The following is a 24023-nucleotide window of genomic DNA, read 5'->3' as shown; positions in this document are numbered from 1 at the left end:
TCACGGCAGCGGCGGAGAGGTTTTTTTTTTGTTTGTTTTTTTTTACACTAAAATGTTTCTTTTTCAGGGAGGGGCTTATATGTAAAGCCTTTCCCTAAAAAAGAATGCAGGGGGCCGGCAGACCATTGTTTTCAATGGAGCTCCATTGACAACAATGCGTGCATTCCCTGTGATGCACGCATGTCCTATCTTTGCAGGCACGCACCTGCAAAGTACAGACATGTGCACACACCATAGGGAATGCAATGTTGCAAATACAAGCGTGTTTTTGCGTGTACGTATGCATGCACAAAAGCATGCTCGTGTGAAGCCACCCTAAATGATACTTTTGTTTATACACTACCTATTTGTACTTACCAATGTTAAGTAAACTGCACTTACAGCTGTACTGTGTTATATTATCTATATTGTATCTCCAATTAACTGGAAAGTAATCAGCGAGGTTTAACATCTTCTTCACGGCATCATAAATGAAAATACAGCTTATTAATGCACAAAAACTTTCCTCTGTAAAACGAGTGAAATATTGCACCAAATAAGCAGCATTGGTAGCCACCAAAATTAAGCAATAAAATGCTACCCAAAGTCCAATCCAAAGTCTAAATTCTAAATATTCAAAATTGTAGTCTCTGGAAGAAAAAAAAAAGTGACAGTTTTAATGCATGAAAAAGACCATTAGAAGATAAAATCTCTGCAAAACAAATTAAATAGTTTTGTATTTATACAGTATATACAATATGTTATAGCCAATTAGGCTATGCACACAGGCAGATTTTTCACATGGAAGGCTAGTTCGTGTAAAAAAAAAAATTGCCTCATACATGCAATGTCAGCTGCCCACAGGGATGTCTGATGCAAGGCCCTAGGCTATCAACCAGATTTTAGCAGTCCCACAAGATGAACAAGACTGTGCAGTAAATATTTAGGGTTCCTTTACATCGGACTAAATTGCCCAACAGTTGTCCCATCGATAATCACTCCTGTGCTTTCACAAAGGAGCGAGGATCGCTCAATGAATGGAGTTAGAGCGGGTTGGAGATCATTCTAACCACCTGGCTCCATTGACAGTAAACAGGTAGTCATTCATAGAAGAACAACTGCCTGTTTACACAGGCCAATTGTCGTTTGATTTTTATGGCTGCAGAAATAGACTAGTTCCCTCAATAAATATTTTTAACACTTAAACCCTCCAGTTGGTAACTATATGTACAGAATAGGTCACCAAGGAAAAATAAACCTTTAGTTTGTCTCTAGTTTCTGTGGAAATGAATGTATCTCTTATGATCTGGGAGAAGCTGTATCAGGCTGGATTGATATTTTTCAATGGAATTTGTGACACAAAGTCCAGAGAAATCTGATAGTGGTTGTTCTCTTTTTATAAGCTTCACTTTATTACTATTATCACTATTAGCTGCTTATCTTATATTTATGCTAGTGCTACAGGGTGACTGGCTGCAGAGTCAAAGTTCACAGTGTATACCAGTGATTTCCTAATCTCCTCAAAATTTACTATAAACACAAAGTGCAGATTGCAAAAAAGGCAACCTTGCTGGATTTTTTGCAATCTGAATATCACAGTAACGGCAACTTGCAAGTTCTAACGAGATCCACATTGACTTCCATTAGACTAGTATATCACAGGGCTACACTACGATCTTTGACCATGCAACCTAGGTTGTGGCCAAAGTCGTGTATCCCTAGCATTAGTCTTCCTATACATTTGATTTGAACTATAGAATGTTTTGATCATACACATAGGACATTATAAATCATCTGAAACAATAGATCTCACATGGCCAATTTTAAACAAAATGGCCTACCACTTCCATATGATATGTAGAAATGGGGAGACCAACAAGTCTGTTTTGCCCAGAAAGTTTGCCCAACAGCTCTGGCTGGAATTCTGACTACTAATTTTGATTTAGGGGGTAAATTCTGGCTGTCACTGCTAGTTAATATGAGAACTGTGAGGGTCACTTCATATTTTGTCAGGTCTAGATAGAACTCCGCATAAGAATTTTGTCACAGAATCTGATACGATAAAAACCTTTTGAACCATTGATGAAAACGTTTGGAGCATAGAACAAACACATTGGCATATTAATTAACTCAAGTTTATCAATTAAAAATGAAAATTGACCGAATTATCATTGTAAACATTTCTGTACATTTTAAATACCAAAATGTACTCATCTATTTAGTTTGATATAATCTCTTATTTTTCAAATATTATGAAAACTACAAATAAAGTCACTTACTTGCTAAAACTGTATAAAAGTTTCTCAAACACAAGTACAGGTCCCGTGCTGCTTATAATAGTTAGTGGTTGTCCAGAAAATAGACAAAAAAATCCACCACAAATTGCTGTGCCTATAAAATTTTCAAGAACCCCCTGAAATAGAAAGAAAGCACAATAAGTTATTGACTTATTACATTTTAACAAAAGTAAATGCAAGTACAATTATAAGACAAATGTACATATTGTTAAAACATATACTATTTTGTGTGACTAAAATATATCTGTTATCATTCTAAAGTTATTCTAGTTAACCCTTTAGTGACTAGCTTGTTTTGGGCCTTAAAGGTAATCTGTCATTAGAAAAGGACTATTTGATTAATTTAAGTTGTTATACTGAACATATTTAAGAATTGTAATTGTTTTTTTTACTATTCAATGTCCTGTTATTTCTGAGAGGGGTTGTATTTTTTAATTCATCTTAACTTGAAATAACATGAAACAAAAGGCCATTTAAGTAGCTTAATTTAACTCTATGACTGCTTCACTTCAGTCATAGAGTTAAATTATTGTTCAAAAAGTTTTTATTAAAAACTTTGGTATGTAAGATACAATTAAGTGATAAATTGTACAGAATTATGTGATCATCTCTCTTCCGTTTTAGTAGCAATTTGGCTTTCATATTATATTTAAATCAAATAACATGGGCAGGTGTCACGACCTTGAAATGTTTCTCCAAGTCTGGATTATAAAACGTAAAAGTGGCCCGCCGTGGATTCTTCATGTAGAATCTGCAGCGGGTCCCTCCTGCCCCGCGGACATGAGGCCTAAAAATCAGAATAAACTCACCTGCTTCCTTCGCAGCCGGATCTTCTTTCTTCAGCCCATCGTCCGGAGCAGGTGAGTTTAATTCTGGTACAGGTCTCCCGCGGATCCGGACGGCTTCCATAGGCTTCAATAGAAGCCTGCGGGAGACCAGCACGAAAATGGAGCATGTCCATTTTTTTTCCCGCACGCGGATCTGCGCCTGACGGGAAGAATGACATCCGCAGCTATTTAACTACCTGGTGTCCAATGCATCCCTATGGGGCGCGGATCCGCGTGCGGGAAAAACGCTGTGGATTTAAAATAAAAATTATCCCGTGGACATGAGGCCTAAGACATAATGTTAATTTCCCAATGATGGAGGTGACAACTGGCTAAAACATGAGACTCAAACCATTAAAAACCAAAAACCAAGAAATAATAAGTGGTAGGATTAAAAAAGGGTGTATCTTAAATTAATAAAAAAATAGAGAAAAGAGTAAATGATATAATTCTGCCTGCATAGAGCTACCACCACTGGGAGCCAATATTGGACCAGTTGGAGCTTTAAAAAAAAAAACCATCAGGCAAATGTAATGACATAATGAGAAGCAGTTCAAGCTCAGAGTCCCTCTACCCACAGCCCTAAAGCAGTCACATAGTCTTTCTGTAAATGCTACTAAACCAAAATAAAACAGAGAAAATATAAAGTAAAAAGACAAAGATTGTCTGAATGGTAACTACCTGCATGTTATCCGTTGCATCTCCCAGCATACCGCCAAAAGTGATAGCATTTGTTACTGTTGCCAAATAGATAAACAAAATTGAAGCAAAACATTGAAGATTCAGGGCGTCGTAATAATCACTCCAATACCATGGTGCCTTTCTTCTCACATCTTTAATGAGTCCACCAAAAAACCTTAGTGACAAAATAAGCAATTTAATACTTACTGCAAGAGAACACTACAGACCCTTACACCTATCTGAAGCGGTGCACATTTCAAAAAGAGGGCTACTGCTGTGCATTGGGCAAAAGGTAAAACAGTTACTGTAGGACACTAATCAAACTGGAAGAATCAAAATTCTAACGACCACCTGTCCATGAGTGACTGTGTGAGTTACATGCTCTCCTCCTGATCACATGATGGTGACATCTGCAAAGGTCCTTGAACATAAAACATGCAGAGCCTGACAGCAGCAGTGTACCTACAGGACCTGTGATGATGTCACCGTCATGTGATCAGTCACCTGGGCTCGGTGTCCATGAGAGAGTTACATGCTCCGCACCCTGATCACATGACAGTGACGTCATCACAGGTCTTTCATCCCTGTGTAAATTACGGGCAGACAACATCCCCTACAAACCCCCGGGGCCTCAGTTGCTATGGAATACTAACAACCACCTGTCTGTAAGTGAGTGACTGTGTGAGTTACATGTGAAGATGCCATCATCTTGGGATCAGTCACCAGGGCTCTGAGCTTTGCCCCTGATCACATGATGGTGACATCACAGGTCCTTCACTTTGCTAAGAACCTGCAGAGCCAGACAGCAGCCATGTGCCTACAGGACCTGTGATGGTGTCACTGTCATGTAACCAGTCACTTGTGTGGGAGGAGTCCGGGGTCACATGACCAGGGATTGCTCCGTGTGTGTGTGTGTGTGTGTGTGTGTGCCATACATGTAGCAGAGCTGAGTGTTTGTGACATGCATGTAGCATAGTTGTGTGTCTGTGATGTGCATGTAGCAGAGCTGTGTGTGATGTGCATGTAGCAGAGCTGTGTGTGATGTACATGTACCAGAGCTGTGTGTGATGTACATGTACCAGAGCTGTGTGTGTGACATGCATGTAGCATGAGCTGTGGGCACATTGCGCTACCAGAAACACTGGTGCTATAATTTCCTAATAATTACTAACATCATCATAAAAGGAGGTAGTTTGAATGCTTATAGGGAACTGCTCAACTTTAATATGCTGTCTAAACTGCAGGTAGCATGTTATACAAGGAGATGAGCGTGTTGATAAATACTGTAGTTTTATGGGGAAAGATGCATTATAACTTGCATTTTATTCACTGACATCCATTCTCATTCTGGGCATGGAAATCCAGTGGGTGGTCTTATCAGTGATTGGCTGTAAATATAGAACTAGCTATCGACCACTGATAGCTCCGCCCACTGGACTCTTCAGCAAAGAATAAGCAGAATTTTAAATGAATAAAATACAAGTTATATTCAGTATTTCCCCATAAAACTATCTATCAATCAGCTCCTCCTGCTGTAAAACATCATGCCTGCAGAAAGGACTGCATTTTCAATGCGACAAGTACTCTTTAAAGTTCATTGTCTCAGTGGTGCTGTGTGGTTTTATTGTCTGCTTTGTTTTTACCCCTTGTTTATCCAGAGTTACCCGGTTGAGAATTTGTTGAGAATTTTGTTTAAAAAAAATAAAAGAGAAACAATGGACTTGATTATAGCAGATTTATTGCATGGCTGGTACAGTATTTTGATTTTTCGCACATTGTCATATATTTCTTTCTCTGATTTTGATGTACTGACGTGGTAATGTTTTGAAGCTGTATTTTACATGTGTTCTTTAATAAACGCTTGTTTAAAAAAAAAAAGAATCATAGTCATCAAATAACTTCATCCGAGTACACTTAATGTCGTAGGTATATTGCAGAAGTTAACGTGATCTTCCGATCTCAGTTCAAATTTTGACAAGACAGCACTAATGTATAGGAGACAAAGGGGGTGCTGTCCTTATGTTCCATCCTGCTTTGCATTCTTCTGTTTTTATTACCCCACTCCATTCATTATAAAATGTTCACCACCATCTCAGGGTTCCACAGCATTGTTTAAAAATCTGAGACAAGCCCCATTCTCCATGCCCTGTATAACCCACCACCAATTACATGCACATCCTGCCTGTGTCTTCCCTGTAGTTCTCCTTACAAGGGTTCTGGAAGCAGGTTTTCCATTGCAGATAGTAGCGGCTTGCCTCAGGCTTTCTAACAATGCTGAAATAGGGAAGTGAGACAATGGCAGCCATTTTGTGATGAAGGCAACAAGGTAGCAGAATGAAGGCGGGCACCCCCTATACACCTAAACATTAAATATCTACTGTCAACTTTCCATTAGAACTGGAAGCTCCAAAAGTAATTATTATGCAAATGTAATATAAATAAGCCTACATGCTTTTTCTTGCACCACACTTTGTCCCCTTTGCTGTAACTTTGGTGGATGATGTTGGTGTCATTAGATGACACAGATGCTCACCGGTGCCATAAAATCATCAAATGTGAGTTTAATACATTCAGGGACCGTCAGGCGGGTTGGAAGTTACAATGTTAAGTCTATGGCGTGGTGCTGCTGTGCTTCAGGCATGCGTTGGAATGAGTGAAGCGTTGCTAAGCAACACAGCATACATTGCTATGCTGCACTATACACTGCCCAACCAAGAGCAATAGAGAGATAGAGAGACAGAGAGCAATGGAGAGACAGACAGAGAGAAAGAGTAATAGAGAGATAGAGTGAGAGAGCGATAGAGACAGAAAGCAATAGAGAGAGACAGTGAGAGAAAGAGCAATAGAGAGACAGAGAGAGACAGCGATAGAGAGACAGAGATAGAGAGCAATAGAGAGACAGAGTGAGAGAGCGATAGAAGCAGAGAGAGACAGTGAAAGAGCAATAGAGAGACAGAGAGAGAGCAGTAGACAGAGTGAGAGAGAGATAGAGACAGAGCGCGCGATAGAGAGACAGTGGGAAAGAGCGATAGAAACACACAGAGAAAGCGATAGAGAGACAGAGAGAGTAATAGACAGAAAGAGAGATAGAGAGTGAGACAGACAGAGAGAGAGCAACAGAGAAACAGACAGAGTGATAGAGAGACAGATAGAGAGAGTGATAGGGAGACAGATAGATAAAGAGAGCAATAGAAAGACAGACAGAAAGAGAGCCATAGAGAAACAGACAGAGAACGATAGAGAAACAGACAAAGAAAGAGTGATAGAGAAAAGGTGAGAGCATAGAGAGACTGAGAGAGAGATAGACAGACAGAGAGATACAGATACAAATAGATAGAGATAGCAATAGAGAGACAGAGAAACAGACAGAGGAAGAGCGATAGAAAGACAGAGAGAGTGATAGACAGAGGGAGAGCGATAGACAGACATACAGAGAGAGCAATATAAAGACAGAAAGAGAGCAAAAGAGTGACCCAGAGAAAGCAGTAGAGAGGCAGAAAGAGAGAGCGAAAGACAGAAAGAGAATGAAAGAGACAGACAGAGCGACAAAGTGATACCGAGACAAAAAGAGAGAGAGAGAGAGAGAGAGAGAGAGTGAGATAGACAGAAACAGACAGAGAGAGTAACAGACAATGAAAGAGACAGAGAGAGAGAGAGAGAGAGACAAACAGACAGAGAGACAGACAAACAGAGAGAAAGAGACAGAGAGACAGACAGACTGAAAGAGACAGACAGATAGAGAGAAAGACAAACAGAGAGAAAGACAGACAAACAGAGAGAGACCTGTAGGCTTTTTTATATTAGATGTCTGCTCCAAATACAAAGTGACACTCTAAATAATCACCTAACCAAGAAGATTTACAAGTTCAGAACCACCACTTTTGAAACATTTTATGTTCACGTAGCGAACATCGGGTCAATCTAGTAATAATAATGTATGATAAAATAATCCATGAGCTCCTCTTCTGGCACACTTTATGGTAAATATGGTCATGAACTGTGCATAGCAGCCACATTTATCTAGAACTTTATTTGCAATTTTATATAACAACATTTGGAGAATTACTTTTGTGACATACCTGCCAAATTTAGTAGATTTGGATGAAATTATTTGAAGTTATCTAATGACTTTGAACCTTCAACCTATAATTGATTCCTCTTGTTGAACTTAAAGCCTATAATTACATTTCTTGCGCTATAAAGGTTTATTTGGGATCAGTTTACGAAAATGTGCACTGCAGGTGAGCTTTGGAATTAGGTTTGTGTTCACCTGCAATTTCAAAAAAACAGTATATTATTCAAACAAGGGCGTAGCTAAAGGCTCATGGGTTATGGTGCAAAAGTTAAACTTTGGGCTTTACCCATGGAACTTCTCTTTATAGCCTCCAACCATGGACAGTCTGTATGTTTCACTTATATCTCCATCAATGTTCACTCTAAGCTAGTGTGTGGGACAACTAGGGACTGGGACATTGTTCCCTCCAAGCTTGGCAAGATGAAACAGCAAAGTTATATTAACGTGTAGCGTCCTAATCTCCAGCTGTAAAACGGCCATATATACGGGGCCATGTAGCATCCAGGCAATTATTATTAAACATCATCTATTGTTTACTGCAGTGAAGTTTATTGTCGGCAACCCTGGTTGTCTGGGGCAATACAGGGGTTAATGTCAAAAAAGAAAAAAGGAGTTATTGTCAGCATTTCTTCTGATCTAGGGCAGAGAAATGAGTAATGACAATATCCCTGGTGATCTAGGGCAATGAACAGGTTAATGTCAGTATCTCTTGTATTCTAGGGTAGTAAACAGATGTGTATACATTATATTTCCTTTTTGCAAGACACTTTTAGATATGTGCGTCAAAAGATACAGTATGCTTTCAAAGCAACATGGTTCTGAGATAGACACTCCTATCACGAGATGCTTATCACCTCGCAGCCATCTTTTTTAAAAAACGGAATAAGCCCAATTTTGATATAGAGGCTATTAAAATTGGAGTTATTTAGTTTAGAAAAAAAGACTGCTGAGGGGCGACCTAATTACTATATCTAAATATATCAGGGGACAATACAGAGATCTCTCCCATCATCTATTTATACCCAGGACTGTGACTGTAACAAGGGGGCACCCTCTAGGTCTAGAGGAGAGAAAGTTTCTACACCGACATAGAAAGGAGTTCTTTACTGTAAGAGCAGTGAGACTGTGAAACTCTCTGCCTGGGAATGTAGTAATAGCGAATTCACTAAAAGAGTATAAGAGAGGCCTGGCCACCTTTCTTGAATGTAATAATTTTACATGTTACAGTCACTAATAACTGGATTTTTTCCCCTAAAATAAGGTAAATTGGCTTCTACTTCATGGATTTTTTTTGCCTCCCTCTGGATTAACATTATGGGATAACTGGATGGACACGTATCTTTTCTCAGCCTTGTGAACTATGTTAATATGTTATTCTATGTGTCTGTGTGTGGCACCCAGGGGTTGTGTTCTTATTGCAGAATTCAAGGGTTTTCTAGTAATTTGCAGTACTGTATTGAATTGGTTTCATGTGTAATTGTAATCCTTTACAAATTTTAGCTAAAGTAAGGGTGGACATTTATATGCTTGGTGGTCTACGTAAGGCCATTAAATGAAGTATCCATGGTGGTTTTGGAAAGTAAATGTGTTAATATAAGAATCCCTATTGGTCTAGGGCAGTGAAGGGGTTACGTTCACTATACCTAGTGATCTAAGTCTGGGAATGGGTTAAAGTCAGTATACCTGGTGATGTAGAGGAGTGAATGGGTTAGGGTCAGTATACATGGTGATCTAAGTCAGTGAATGGGTCAAAGTTAGTATACTTGGTGATCTAGGGCAGGGAAGGGTGCCTGTATAATGCCAGTATACCTAAGGCAGTGATCAGGTTAATTCCAGTATCCCTGGTGGTCTAGCACATGTAGGGCATAAGGTTCCATAATAAAGAAGCCATGTAGGCTCTGTGCCAATGTTCATAAGCCCACCCCTAAGGAATACATTTCTATTTGCTGACAGATACTTTGGGATTCAAGATACTGGATGCTATGAAGACCACTTGGCACACTATATACAAATACCTTTATACAGTCTATAAGGTTCCCTGCATAGACATTGCTAGGCTTTCCTTTACCCAAAGCAAAGATTTAGTTTATCACCCTAGTTCTGTATTTAACTAGATCAGCTAAGGTAGAGTGGATTGTTGGTCACATAGCCCACAACCCCATTTGTGGCATACTGAACTATGAATATCACTGTATTGTACCCTGTAATATTATATTATACACCACTACTAAGATTCCACTGATTTGTTCTCCATCATGAAACTTACTTGGTTGTTTTTAGGAGTTCTTCGCTGACTTGTGGATGTCCATGTGCTAATTTCTCTGTTACATGGGACTTTCCATTGCAGTGGTTTTTTGATTCTCTTTGTAGTATTGCTTGCCTATTAAAAGAGCATTAACTTAACAACTTGGAAAATGTAGTCAGTATAAATTGGAAATCAATTGAAATTAGAAAGCAGAATAAACAGTTTGTAGGATGTAGTTTTTAGTTTACAGTACATATTTAGCCTGGATAGTTTTTGAGAGTTTGTAGTAAAATACACACAGTGCCCTGTGGGCCATCCAAGATGACATTCTATGTGGCCCCCAGCCACTCCCATTTTTGGATCTTCGGACAGAAAGCAATGAAGTGCAGAAATGAATCTGCTTTCTCCATTGTAGTTTATGTGGGTTGCGAAATACCTGGCTGCTTCCCTAATTCCTATATACTATAATGGCAATAGTCATGCAGGAAACCTTTAATCTTTGTTCACAAAAACAGTTTTTTAACAGAATAAAAATGGAAATCAGAAAACGGAAGTGAAAAGCCTTCATTCCTTTTTACATGCATTATAGTTAGGTCCGTTTTTCAGCATTTACGAAGATGATGATATTGATTGTGCTGGTTCTTTAATAAATGTGATTCTGTGGTCAACACTGTTGCCATATAGTCCTGTGGTCCTAGGTTCAAAACTCATCGAAGACAACATCACGTTTGAAAAACCCAGTACAGACATAACCCTTGGTCAAATTTGAACTCAAGACTCCAGCACTGCAAAGCAGCCGTACTAACAACTCAGCCACCACGCTTGTTCTTTCACCTGTAGAGGAGGTGAAGAGCAACAAGAATAAGCACAAAGAAAACATAAACAACCAATACAGACATCACCCTTGGTCAGCTTTGAACCTAGAACTTCAGCATTGCAAGGCAACAGTGCTAAGGACTGAGGCACCATACTTGCACTTCCTGCTTACTTCTTCTTTGGAGGAGGAGAACAATGAGAAACAAGGGTAATATTTTAAGTCCATGCAGATGTTGTCTTTGGTCAGCTTTGAACCTAGGACTCCAGTACTTAAGGTAAAAGTGCTAATGACTGAAGACTTCAGCAATTCTACAGCACATGCATCCAGATCTGCACAAAGTTGCACGTGTCCTCAGCACTACTGAAGAAGAAGCATTGCATTGCTTCAAAACATGTAATTATAAGCAGGTATTATCAGTGAATTCATCTGACAATATTTGCATATGTGCATGCTCATCAAAGGGTTGCGCCCTATTCCCAGTTTTTGGTCCATACAATTCTGTGCTATACACATGTACCCGTGGGTTGAATATTTTCTGGGTTGACTACACCAGCCACTTCATGTATATATTACTCTTACCAACTACCGTAAGACAAGGATAAATTCATCCCTACTGCAACTAATTTCCACTGGGATAGCTACATCTCCTATCATCTGTCCCAACTAGGTGTGCATTTCTGGCATAATTTAGGCTGGTTTATGGCATTAGTTATAGATGAGTCTGTCAGTCTGGATGACCACGTCTGCTCCTGACAAGCCTTGCCCACTTTTTGGAAAAGTGCCACGGTGGCACAAAAAGGGGAAAAGGCACAAATTTGTGTACAAAGACCCATTTGTGTATAAAATTGCCTCTTTTTTACGCCATAAAGTGTTGAAAAAACCTTTTCTAAATGTGTCCCTATGGGTCCAGTATATTCCTATTAACCCAAAACAACAATATTCTTTATGCCATTTTGTCGAGTAGGAAATTGGACCTGTCCCATTGCTATTCTGCCATTACATAGGACAGCATAATCTGATGACAATTCCACTTTAACTCCTTAAGGATGTGGCCCTTTTTTCATGTTCAGTTTCTCTTTCCCAATTTAAAAAAACATAAGTGTTTTACTTATCTATAGACATAGCTGTATGAGGGCTTGTTTTTTGTAGGGCGAATTGTATTTTTTAATGGTACTATTTAATGTATCATATAATGTACTGAAAATCTTTAAGCATTTTAAAAAGTGGAAGTAAATGGAAAAAAAAGGAAATTTCGCCATCTTTAGTGGGGGGAGAGGGGGTGTCTTGTTTCTATGGTGTACGCACTGCAGCAAAAATGGCATGACATTGATAATTTTTAATGAAATTGTTTTTGGACACAGAGTGACCAAGAAAATTCTTTCTCTGTTTTGCTTTGATTTTTTTTTTAAATTATAAACATAGGAAAAGGGTTTTTAAAAAGCTTTTAAATTGCTTTTATTTTTTGGATAATTAATAAAAGTTTTTTAAACTCATTTTAACATGATTTTTAGTCCTCATGGGGGACCTGAACTTGTGATTGTTTGATTGCTCTTATAATATAATGTAATATGCAGTATTACATTTTACTGCCCTCTGACTAGCATTCTATCGAGTCATACCTGTAGCTTTAGAAGGCCCCAGGCTGTTTTCTCAACTGAACAGCACCCTACGATGGGGGGCGGTCACAAACCCACAAAACTGATCAGAGAATTTAAATGCAGTTGTCAGAACTGACAGCAGCATTTGCAGGGTTAACAGCCATGATCAGTGTTAATGCTGATTGCGGCTGTTGATGGCGGTTGTCAGCTGTAAGAAACAACCGGCATTCACATTGTATGTAGCGGAATTGGCTCTGAATCCCCCTACATACAAACCCCATTTGGGGTTAATACACTTATAAGAAAATGTAACCATATTAAGCATTTTTACCTTCTATGTAATGATGGCAAAAATTTAGGAGGCTGTATGCGTACAGTAGGATCCCATTTACCAGGAGGTAAAACAGCAACTTCATCTAAAAAATCATCAATTCCTGTTGTTAGTTCATCCCTGTTCATAGCTTTATATGAAATTTTCTGGAACAACTGCAAATAATTGTGAAAAATGAGAGGTAAAAAATATTTATTTAAGCAATGATTTTTCAGAGCTCAGTATACATTTCATATTTTTATGCTGAATAAAATTTATAGTCCAGTTCTACACAGAATAATAGAAGCTAAACTGTATACAAGTCTAATGGTGCATTCAAAGGTAGAATTAGCCCACATAAGAAGCGGTAAACTCCATGTGGATTTTGATGTGGAATTAAAAATGGCTTAATTCTACCATCAATTCTGCATGAAAACCTGTTGGTAGACCTGCGGGTTCTGTAGTGGAATTCTTCAGCGGCAGATTAAGCCACGTCTTTTCATGCGTAATGCAGGCTAATTGCACCCTAAAGTGACCGTAGACAAGCTATTGTAATCTGCAAGACATTAATCGTGTTCAGATAATGACAACTGTAGAGCAAGAAATGTAAAGATATTGTAGAAGAAATAAAACATTTACCTCATCGGTGAGTAAGGTGGCCATGGCTCTGCCAATTTCATGGTAAGCTCTTACATTCCTTCTTGGACCCAGAAGAATAAAAATAAATCTGCAAGAATAAAAACTGGTTAGTTGAAAAAAGGTTCATGATGAAATATACTTTTATATTGTATTTAATGGACAGTTTTTGCGGGTACATATACTGTACATGCTGTTGGAATGCAACACGACAGGCACATGAAACAGGTGTCAAGAGAAGTACAAAGTCTCCAAGTTTTCATCTTGAGGTTAGTGGGAGTGCATACCCATCACTACATGGCAACGATTCATGTGTGAGTACCGCTGTGTGATAAAAGAAGGACTACCAACAAAACATGAACACAACATTCTGCGTTGAGATAGACAGTTGAAAGATATGGGTAGTTCACTGGACAAACAGTGTTCAAGAAAACCATCCATCAGTGGTCAGTAGGTACCATCGGTTAGCTGGTTGTAGACATTTGAAGTTTACATCAGCAGTCCAAAGAAATCAGTGTGTAAATATGCTTGACAATTAGACCTTTCAAAACAACTGTTCATAGAGTTCTGAAAAAAGTAAATTTTTTTACTGACTTGAAACTTCAGTTATTACATGCATTCCATCCAGATGATGCATCGCCAAAGATACAATTTTGCTGTGGCTATTCTTGATGAAATTGACAATGACAAGTGTTTTTTACATCATGTATCTTGTCCATCAGCACGACGTAAGAATTTGGGCTAGTAAATGTCTTCAGGAATAGGTTGACTACAAGCGTAATAGCCCTAAAATTAATGTATGGTGTTTTTTTGCCATAGATCGCATGACTGGACCATTTCTCTTTGAAGATAGCACTATGACATCAGACAGTTACCTCAACATGTTGGAATGGTTTGCAGAACTCCAATTTGATAAGAATGCTAAGTTTCAGCAATATGGTTCTCCTCGGCTATATGACAAGGATTGAATTTTAGAGGAGGCCACAATAGTTTTGTGGGGTCACAGAGGAAGCAGCAATTTCTTTGAGGGATCATAGAGGTGGGCACATTTGTTTTGTGGGGGCACATGGTGAAATTATTACTGTGCAGGGACAGTTTTACTTTTTGGGGAACAGAATGGGGAACCATTACTGTAAAGGGTGCACTGAAAAGGGAAGAAGTAACAGCAAGATAGTGAGTGTGTGCATAAATGAGTTGTAGCTGGAAGAAGTCGTCATAGTGGTCTGGGACGAGAAAAAGGCAAAATGTGTAAGCAGATAACTAATCAGGGGATATGTCATCTGCGATCACTGGAGGTAACTGCATTGCACGGTTTTACTATCACTGTGTAGAACTGGTATCTGACCATTATATGGTAACTGCATTATATAGAGGTATTCTAGAGATGAGTTTGCTGTATCAAAGTCTACCATGTTATAAAAGTTGTTTTATACTGTTTCCGGTGTATATTATCAGGGAAAGTGTATATTATGAGCAGAATATAGGGGAATATACATTAATTACTACTACTGTTTTTAATTACTACTACTTTATACTTAAAGAGTAGTACTACTTCTGTAGACTTGCCATGGCCTTTGATGTGGCCTGCTAAACGATTATCACCATATAAAGGGCTCTTCTAGGTTGACATCTCTGCATAGTCAACAGAAAAAAGCCAGTTATTGGGCTGTGTGTCAGATCTTCTGGTGTGTCATCAGGTAACCACAGATCTTACCTAGTGGGAAGAGCCACTTCTGTCAAAGTGCCAAGTACAGCTGCATCCTTTAGTCGAATGAAAGTAGCAAATGGCTGAGTCAAAAAATCCACCTCACCAACAAGAATATTTGCTGCTTCAGTTCCATCGGGAATTTTCCTTCTGAATTTATTCTTTAGCTGAAAGAGAACATAGTAAACATAGAGCAAAATAAAAATAATGTAATACAGTAGTTAGAAATACAGTAGCATGTGACTTAATGGCTATGGACTGATTTGACTTGGAAAAAATATTTTTTCAAGTCAAATTAGATGCAGTGATAGAAAGAGGAGTTTGTTATAATGAACTGACAGCTCGTCCCTCACCTATGATGTCACCAACATCAGCCGCCTGCAGTACCGCATGACGCCTTGTCAGAATGCAGCTGGAAGTGGTTGGTGCAACACAGCGGGACCGAGTAAGAAATTTAAAAGCCCACATATTCCCCTCGATGTTATAACTAAAATATCAGTTAAATGGACTAGCAAGTTGAAAAATTATTATATTCCTATCAAATTGATACAGTAATTAAATAGCAGAGTATAAGATTTCATGAAAGATATAAAGTTATTACAAGAAAGCTGTATAGGAGAAGCCCTCATTCAGACCTGCTCAAAGAGCTGTGTCTGATTGGCTGAGCACTCAGCCAATCACAGGCAGCGCTCAGCCATTCATTGAATGACAGCTGAGTGCTGCCTGTGAATGGTCACAGCGCTCAGCCGCCAATCACAGGCAGCGCTCAGCCATTCATTCAATTCATTAAATGGTCGAGCGCTGCCTGTGATTGGCATGGTTCTGTAATGCAAATCAATGCATGGTCTCAGGAATACTTCCAGAAATCACTGTCTGTGAACACAGTTACGGTAGCAGTGCAATCCACGGATGCAAGTTAAAGCTGTAATATGTAAAGAAGCTGTAACATGTAACACAAAAACTGGTAAAACTTATTGACTTGAGTATAAGCCTAGCTATACCCGAGTATATACTAGGTAAAAAAAAAACAAAAACGCAATACTCACCTCCCAGCCGGTGTCTGTGTCCCCGGTGCGATGCTTTTCCCAGCGGTGCAGTAAGCTGCTTCAGACTTCTGCCCGCTGTCATCACCCTGGCTTGATTTTGAATTCCCTGGCTGTCAGAGCTGTGTAACTAAGCCATATGATTAGATCGAGAGCCAGCCAATCACAGCAAGCGCCTGATAGACCAATACAGCCATTCAGTGATGTCATTCATCACTGCTGTGATTGGCCGGCACTCGATCCTATCACAGCGCTTAGTTAGACAGCGCTGACGGCGGGGGAATTCAGAACCGAGTCAGGGAAATGGCAGCAGGGAGAAGTCTGAAGCAGCTTGCTGCACCACCGGGGACAGCATTGTGCCGGGGACATAGACGGCTGAGAGGTGAGTATAGTTGAGCAGCTAGAATCCTACATCAGGCAAGAATAGGAAAATACTTCTCTCCCAAACTCCAGTAATTGGTCTCCTCTCTTCCCAGATGTTTACAGATTATTGTAAGAAGAAAATGGGATGCTACACAATGTTAGACACATCCCTGGACCAACGTTTTTGTGCTATGCTGCTATCAACCATTTTTAAATGAGTTCATTTTTTTTTTAAAGAAAATGGAAATATGTATCACTTTTAACTTCTGATATGTTTTCTATGTTCTATTGTCAATAAAATAGGGTTATATGACATTTCTAAATCAATGCATTCTTTCTTTCCTTTAACCCCTTAAGGACATGGCCAATTTTGGCGTTGAGGACCAAACGATTTTTGGTATTTTTTCATCTCCATTTTTCAAGGGCCATAACTTTTTTATTTTTCCGTCGGTGCGGCCGTATAAGGGCTTGTTTTTTGCATTTGCGAACTGTAGTTTTTATTGGTACCATTTTTGGGTACATAGACCATATTATAAAAGGTTTATTATTTTTTTTATTATCGTAGGGAGAGAAAACGCATCAATTCTGCCATAGATTTTTTTTTTACAGTGTTAATTATGCAGCATAAATGACACACTTTTTTTCTGCGGGACAGTACAGTTACAACAATGCCAAAGACAGGAATTAGGTTTACCTGTTAATTCCTTTTCTTATAGTCATCCTGACAGCATACACATGGAGGTTGTCCGCTGGACACCTGTTGGGACAGGAAGCGGAAAAACATACAAAAGGCAACTCCCACCACCGGCTCACCAGTGTGTACCAAATAACTACAGTGACCCGGCTTTGCTTAACCAATCATTTTTAATACCGAAATCATAGTACAGTACGTTACGTCACGTAAAAATTAACTGAAGGGGAGGGAAAAGCCCCTATGCTGTCAGGATGACTTCAAGAAAAGGAATTAACAGGTAAACCTAATTCCTGTCTTCCCCTCGTCATCCTGACAGCATACACATGGAGGAATACCAACAACCAAGGGCTTTAGGGAGGGACCACTGCCTGCAGCACCTTCCACCCAAAGGCCGCGTCACGGCTGGCCCCCACGTCCAGGCGATAGTGTTTTACAAAAGTATGGGTGCTTGACCATGTGGCGGCTCTGCAGATCTGGTCGGTTGTCGCCTGGGCTCTCTCCGCCCAGGAACAGGCGACCGCCCTAGTAGAATGTGCTCTAACTTCACCCGGGAGTGGGATCACTTGGGATCTGTACGCCTCTTCTATGGCCCTCCTGACCCACCACGCTAGGGAATCCTTAGTAGTGGCCCCTCCTCTGCGTGGACCCTGAAATTGAATAAAGAGGTTGTTAGATTTCCTGAAGGTATGTGAGACCTCTAAATACTTCAGGATTGCCCGTCTGACATCTAGGTTATGGAACCTCTGTTCCGTGGTGCTACGGGGTTCCAGGCAGAAGGAGGGAAGTACTATCCTTTGCTCTCTGTGAAAGTCTGTGAGGACTTTCGGTTGAAAGAAAGGGTCAGGCCTGAACTCTATTTTGTCCGGGAAGATGGTCATATATGGAGTTTTAATAGAGAGGGCTTGGATTTCCCCGATCCGCCTGGCAGATGTGATGGCCACTAGGAAGGCAACCTTATAGGAGAGGATCTTAACTGAGAGCTCTTCCAGGGGCTCGAAGGGGTGTGCGCAAAGGGCCTGCAAAACAAGGCTCAGGTCCCATGAGTCTGACTGCCCCTTTAAGGTATTTTTTAACTAGCCTATGGTCGCTTAAGGGGAAGTCAAAAAAGGCTCCCAGGGCGGCCACCTGGACCTTAAGGGTACCCGGTTTTAGCCCCATGTCCAATCCATCCTGAAGGAACTCCAGAATCTTATTAATGTCAGGTTGTTGGAGGTCGTGAATACTATGCCTCAACCACCTAGAGAAGGTATCCCACACCCTGGTGTATATATTCCTGGTGGATTCTTTGAGGCTCTCACATAAGGTGGTGGTCACCCTCCCTGATAGGCCCTGGTTCAGGTATTTTACCCGCTCAGCCTCCAGGCCGCCAGTCTGAACTGTCGGACTTTTGGGCAAATCAGGGGACCTTGTTGAAGGAGGTCGTCTCTCCGCGGCAGATGTAGAGGCTCCTGTGTCGAGAGAGTGGCCAGGAGCGGGAACCAAGGTCTCTTGGGCCAGAATGGGGCCACCAGGATAATGGAGCCTGGGGACCCCTGGATCTTCCTTAGAACCCGAGGGATCAGGGGGATAGGTGGGAAGGCGTATGCCAGGTCCCACTCCCAGGGAGCCCCCGTCTGCCCCCCTGGAAAAAAACCTGGGACACTTGCTGTTCTCCCGAGAGGCAAACAAGTCCACCTTTGGTGTCCCCCATCTTTCCGTAATTAACTGGAATGCCTCTGGATGTAGCGCCCACTCCCCGGGGTCTATCCTCCTGCGGCTGAGGTAGTCTGCCATGGAATTCTCTGGGCCCCTTACGTGGAACGCTGAGACGGAAGGTGTCCGCTGCTCTATCCACCCGAGAACTTTCGCCGCCAGGTCTTGTAGTCGGGGGTTCCGCGTGGATCCCTGGTGGCGAATGAGGGACACCGTTGTTATATTATCTGAAAAGATCTTAATGGGTCTACCCCCGATCTCTGTCTCGAGGCCCCGGATGGCCCTCCAGACAGCTCAAAGCTCTTTGTAATTGGAAGATTGAGTAGCTTCCTTCTGGTTCCAGCCCCCTTGGACGTAATGACGGCCTAAGTGGGCCCCCCAGCCAGTTGCGCTCACGTCAGTAAAGATGGATACTGGAGATGCAGGGTCCCAAACCGTGGCCCTGGCAAGGTTGGAGATAGACGTCCACCACCCCAAGGAGGACTTTACTTTGTGGGTAAGGACGACTTTCTGATCCAGGGAAGCTGGTAATTTATCCCAATTGCTCAGGATGAAGTCCTGGAGAGTTCTACAATGTAACTGGGCCCACGGGACTACTTCAATGCAAGCTGTCATGAGGCCGAGAACCCTCATGCCTCTCCTAGGGAGACTTGGGTGGCTAAAGAAAGTGCCTGGCTCTTGTCTTGGATCGTTTTTTGCTTTTTCTAGAGGAAGGGAAGAACACTGGCGGTGTGAGTCCAGAATAACTCCCAGGAACTTTTTCTTTTGTTCGGGCAGAAGACTGGATTTGTCGAAGTTGATGATCCAACCTAACGACTCGAACAGACGGAGTGTGAGGTTGACCCGGCACTGGAGTTCCGAAGCTGATCCTGCTATGAGCAGGAAATCGTCGAGGTATGGGACAATCAACACCTTGTCCGTCCTTAGTGCCGCCACCATCTCTAACACCAGCTTGGAGAACACCCGAGGTGCGGAGGAAATCCCGAACAGCAGGCACGAAAACTGGAAATGAGGGACTGACCCCTCTATCACCAGGGCGAATTGCAGAAACTGTTGGGAATCTGAGTGTATGGGGACATGATAGTAGGCGTCCTTTAAGTCCACCGTGGCCATGACGCTCTCTGGTGCGATTAAGGGGATCGCTGACCTCACTGATTCCATTTTAAATCTTTGGTATGATATAGATTTGTTCAGGTGTTTCAGGTTAATTATGGTTCTATAGGACCCGTTAGGTTTTTTGATGAGAAACAAGGGGGAGTAGCACCCCTTGAACAGTTCTTCTGCGGGAACCCGAGTGATGGCCCCTAGGGACAACAGGTCCTGTACCCCCAACTGGAGGGCCCGAGCAGACGCGGGTGACTGGCAAGGGATAACCACAAACCTCCGGGGAGGAGGGGAGGAAAATTCAATTTTATAGCCCTCCGAGACTAGGTGTAAGGCCCAGGGATTGGAGGTTATTTCGCGCCATTTACTGGCGAACCCCCTCAGTCTACCCCCCACTTGCCGGATCCCGGAGGGCGGATTCTCACCCTTTCCGCCTTTGGGATAGGACCAGCATCCGGTTTTCCCCTTCCCCCTGTATGTTCAAGCGGGAACAAAGGGAGGAGGGTAGGAGGAGGAAGGCCGCTTGAAGGGTTTCTCTGACGGTAATCCCTGGCTCTTGTCTGATGCCTTCTCTAGGAGTGTATCCAAGGAAGGCCCGAAGATCCGGCGTCCTTGGAAGGGCAAGGAGCAGAGCCTGTTCTTTGAGGCATTGTCCCCCGTCCAGGCCTTTACCCAGACGGCCCTCCAGGCTGTGTTCGAGAGCGCTGCTGAACGGGCCCCGAACCTCACTGACTCCATAGAGGCGTCTGCCAGGAAGCCGGTTGCCTGTTGGAGGAGGGGAAGACAGTTGGAGATGTCTTCCCTCGAGCCCCTTTGAGTAATCAGTGTCTGGAGTTGGTCTAACCAGACCGTCATAGATCTCGCCACAGACGTGGCCGTGATATTGGCTTTAATGGTGAGGGCCGCAGTCTCCCAGGCCTTTTTCATTGCCGAATCCACTCTGGTATCCAGTGGATCCCGCAATTGGGAAATGTCCTCAAAGGGGAGGGCAGCCTTCTTTGAGACCCTGGCGACCGCCAAATCCACTTTAGGGACGGTTTCCAGGAACTCAATGTCTTCCGGGGTGAAGACCATCTGATCTTTGAATTCTTTGGACAGAAAAAACTTGTGTTCTGCCTGTTTCCACTCGGTCAGGATTAGCTGTTTCAAGATGTCATTGACCGGGAATGACGATTTTGGCTGCGGTAGGAGTCCCCGGAACAGGCTATCCTGAAAGGATGGCTGCTGCGGCGTCTCTTCCTCCACCTGCATGGTGCGTCGGACCGCGGTTAATAGTTGCCCCAGGTCCGCCGATGAGAAGAAATACTTCCTTGCGTCCTCCATAGGCGGCATGGATTCTGAGGGGGAATCTTCTAGGAGCCCTTCCTCAGAGTCCGACTCTTCCATCTGTGACCGCCTTACCCTTTTCGTGGGGGGCGGAAAGGAAAGAGATGAGAGAGAGGCTTCAATCTCCTCGCGGATCATAGATCGGATATCCGATATGCCCGAGGAGCCTTCCTCACGGACCACTTTCTCCGTGCAGTCTGCGCATAAGGGCTTGGTGTGGCCCTCGTCTAGTCGCCGCAAGCAGACCGGACACTTGCGCACTCGCTTCTTGGCCTCTCTAACCTTTTGTGCTTCTCTGTCCTAAGAGACGGAGACAGCAAAAGGGGAATTTCCAGCACCTGATATTCTCTTCTTCTCCCCTGTGCGAGACCCAAGGAGGTCTACTCACCAGCAGGCTGCTCTCCGTGTCCTCTCTGGCTGACATCTTCTTCTAAGGTGCAGACAGAAGACATGCGGGGAAAATCCAGCTTTTTTTTTTTTTAAATTTTCAGATTTTGGCGCCCTTTTTACGAGGCCCCGCCCCCCCGTGACGTGGCCGCGCTGACGTCATTCCGCCGCGCCGGACCCGGGGGATACCCCATACGTCGGGACGCTCTGAAGAGGACACACTATGTGGAGACGCTGGCTCGAGCGCGCCGGTCGGACCGCGCCGCGCGCTCTCTCCCCGCTGGCATACCTGCTCAGATGCTCTGGTTCCCTGCCTGGAGGCGCCGGCGTTCGGAGGGCGGATTCTTCCAAGCCCTGCAGGTACCGGGCTGTATCTTCCCAGTGCGACAACCCCACTGGGCAGCGCACTGGGGAAGGATTTCCCCGCAGGGAACGCGGTGCTGGGTAGATCCTGCGGGTGAGTGTCCCCACATAGGGTCTCACCCGCGCAAGCCCTGCCAGCCCGAACAGAGAGTTGTCCCCCCACGGGCGGACAGGCTGCATAGGAGTTTTCTTTCCTTCTTTTTTCACCTCCAGCATACACCTGGAGGCTTCCACATGGACTGTCCTGTAGGGACAGGAAGACACTGGTGAGCCGGTGGTGGGAGTTGCCTTTTGTATGTTTTTCCGCTTCCTGTCCCAACAGGTGTCCAGCGGACAACCTCCATGTGTATGCTGTCAGGATGACGAGGGGAAATTCTTATTTGTTTTTTTTAGGTTTTTCCACTTTTCGACAATAGAAACCCTTTTTTTGAAATTATTTTTTTTTCTAAATCGCTGCATTTAAAGTCCTATAACTTTTTTATTTTTCCATGGACAGAGCTCTGCAAGGGCTTATTTTTTGCAAGACGAACTCTAGTTTTTATTGGTACCATTTTGGGGTACATACATTTTTTTAATCACTTTTATTGCGCTTTTTGGGCCTCAGTTTTTTAGTGTTTTTTTAAAACGATTTTTGCCATGCAGGATAAAAAGTATGTTCAATTTATTGTACGCGTCGCGATGCGTCGATACCAAATATGTGGGCTTTTTTATGCTAATATGAGAAAAAGCATAAAAAAAAGGTTTTTTAATAGAGATGAGCGAGCGTACCTGGCCATGCCCCTTTTTTGCCCGAGCGCCGCGATTTTCGAGTACTTCCATACTCGGGCAAAAAGATTCGGGGGGCGCCGTGGGTGAGTGTGGGGTTGCAGCGGGGAGTGGGGGGGGGGGGGGAGAGGGAGAGAGAGAGGGCTCCCCCGTGTTCCCCGCTGCTACCTCCCGCTCCGCCACGCCTCCCCCCACCCCCCAGCGCCCCCGAATCTTTTTCACCCGAGTACTGAAGTACTCGAAAAACGCAGTGCTCGATCGAGTAATTACTCGAAATGAGTAGGTTCGCTCATCTCTAGTTTTTAACTTTTTTCACATTTTTATTATTTGTAATTTATTTTTCTCTTCTTTTTACACAATCTGCAGGACTGAAGATCACTTCAATAAGGCATGGCAGGACTTCTCTCCTGCCATGCCTTATCGCTTATTATAGCGATCTTAGGCAATGGCAATACAGGAAGCGGGTATCTGGCGTCCTGTTGCCATAGCAACCAGCTGGGCTCTCGCGATGTTATCGCGAGAGTCGGCTGAAGTCACAGAGGGAGCGCGCTCCCTACGTGAACCTTTTCCCTGCCGCGATCTACTATTGACAGCCGGCTCCTGCTGCGGGATAGCGCGAGATCTGCTATGATCTTGTACTATCCCTATGACGTAAGGGTACGTCATTTGGGGAGGGAAAGAGTTAAATTTATTTACTTTCAACACAGAATCTTAATGTTTGCAATTTGGATTGTATCTAAATTGCCCCTCTGTGGTCCCAATTCCTGCTGATAAAGTCCCCCAAACTCAAGCATGTTACATCACCACGATGTTTTACATTTACATGACACGATTTCGAAGTGTCCATGTTGGTCCGTATGCAGCTTGGATGTTTCAAAATCTGTTTCCTAAGATCTTGGAACGTTGTCCCTAAATAGATTTTAGGTTAGGAACATTGTGCTATATAAATAAAAACCATGCTCCTACAGTTAATAATCTGTCTAATGTCATATGTTCTACCATTGTTAGGATTAGTAAACATTTTAGACTTGCCCACTACAGTAAAGCAGGAGCAATAACCACACGAATAACATCCTACATTTTCATATATAGCGAATTTGTGCTGGATTCTGTAGT

The 24023-nt window shown here is 42.6% G+C and overlaps 1 protein-coding gene across 3 annotated transcripts in view; it reads right to left on the bottom strand.

Moving 5' to 3' along the window:
- SLC4A9 (solute carrier family 4 member 9) overlaps nt 1-24023 on the bottom strand; it is a 76774-nt gene that overhangs the window by 26992 nt on the left and 25759 nt on the right. For all 3 annotated transcript variants that reach the window (XM_066591036.1, XM_066591035.1, XM_066591034.1), the window contains exons 5-11: nt 15180-15337; nt 13469-13556; nt 12851-13005; nt 10126-10239; nt 3785-3959; nt 2259-2392; nt 358-629 (exon numbers count right to left, since the gene is read on the bottom strand). In XM_066591036.1, coding sequence (XP_066447133.1) covers nt 358-629; nt 2259-2392; nt 3785-3959; nt 10126-10239; nt 12851-13005; nt 13469-13556; nt 15180-15337 — 1096 coding nt within the window. The remainder of the gene's footprint in view (nt 1-357; nt 630-2258; nt 2393-3784; nt 3960-10125; nt 10240-12850; nt 13006-13468; nt 13557-15179; nt 15338-24023) is intronic.

The sequence above is a fragment of the Eleutherodactylus coqui genome, chromosome 2, assembly GCF_035609145.1.
Source record: "Eleutherodactylus coqui strain aEleCoq1 chromosome 2, aEleCoq1.hap1, whole genome shotgun sequence".
NCBI classification, from domain to species: Eukaryota; Metazoa; Chordata; class Amphibia; order Anura; family Eleutherodactylidae; genus Eleutherodactylus; species Eleutherodactylus coqui.
This window is presented reverse-complemented; position numbering and strand designations above follow the sequence as displayed.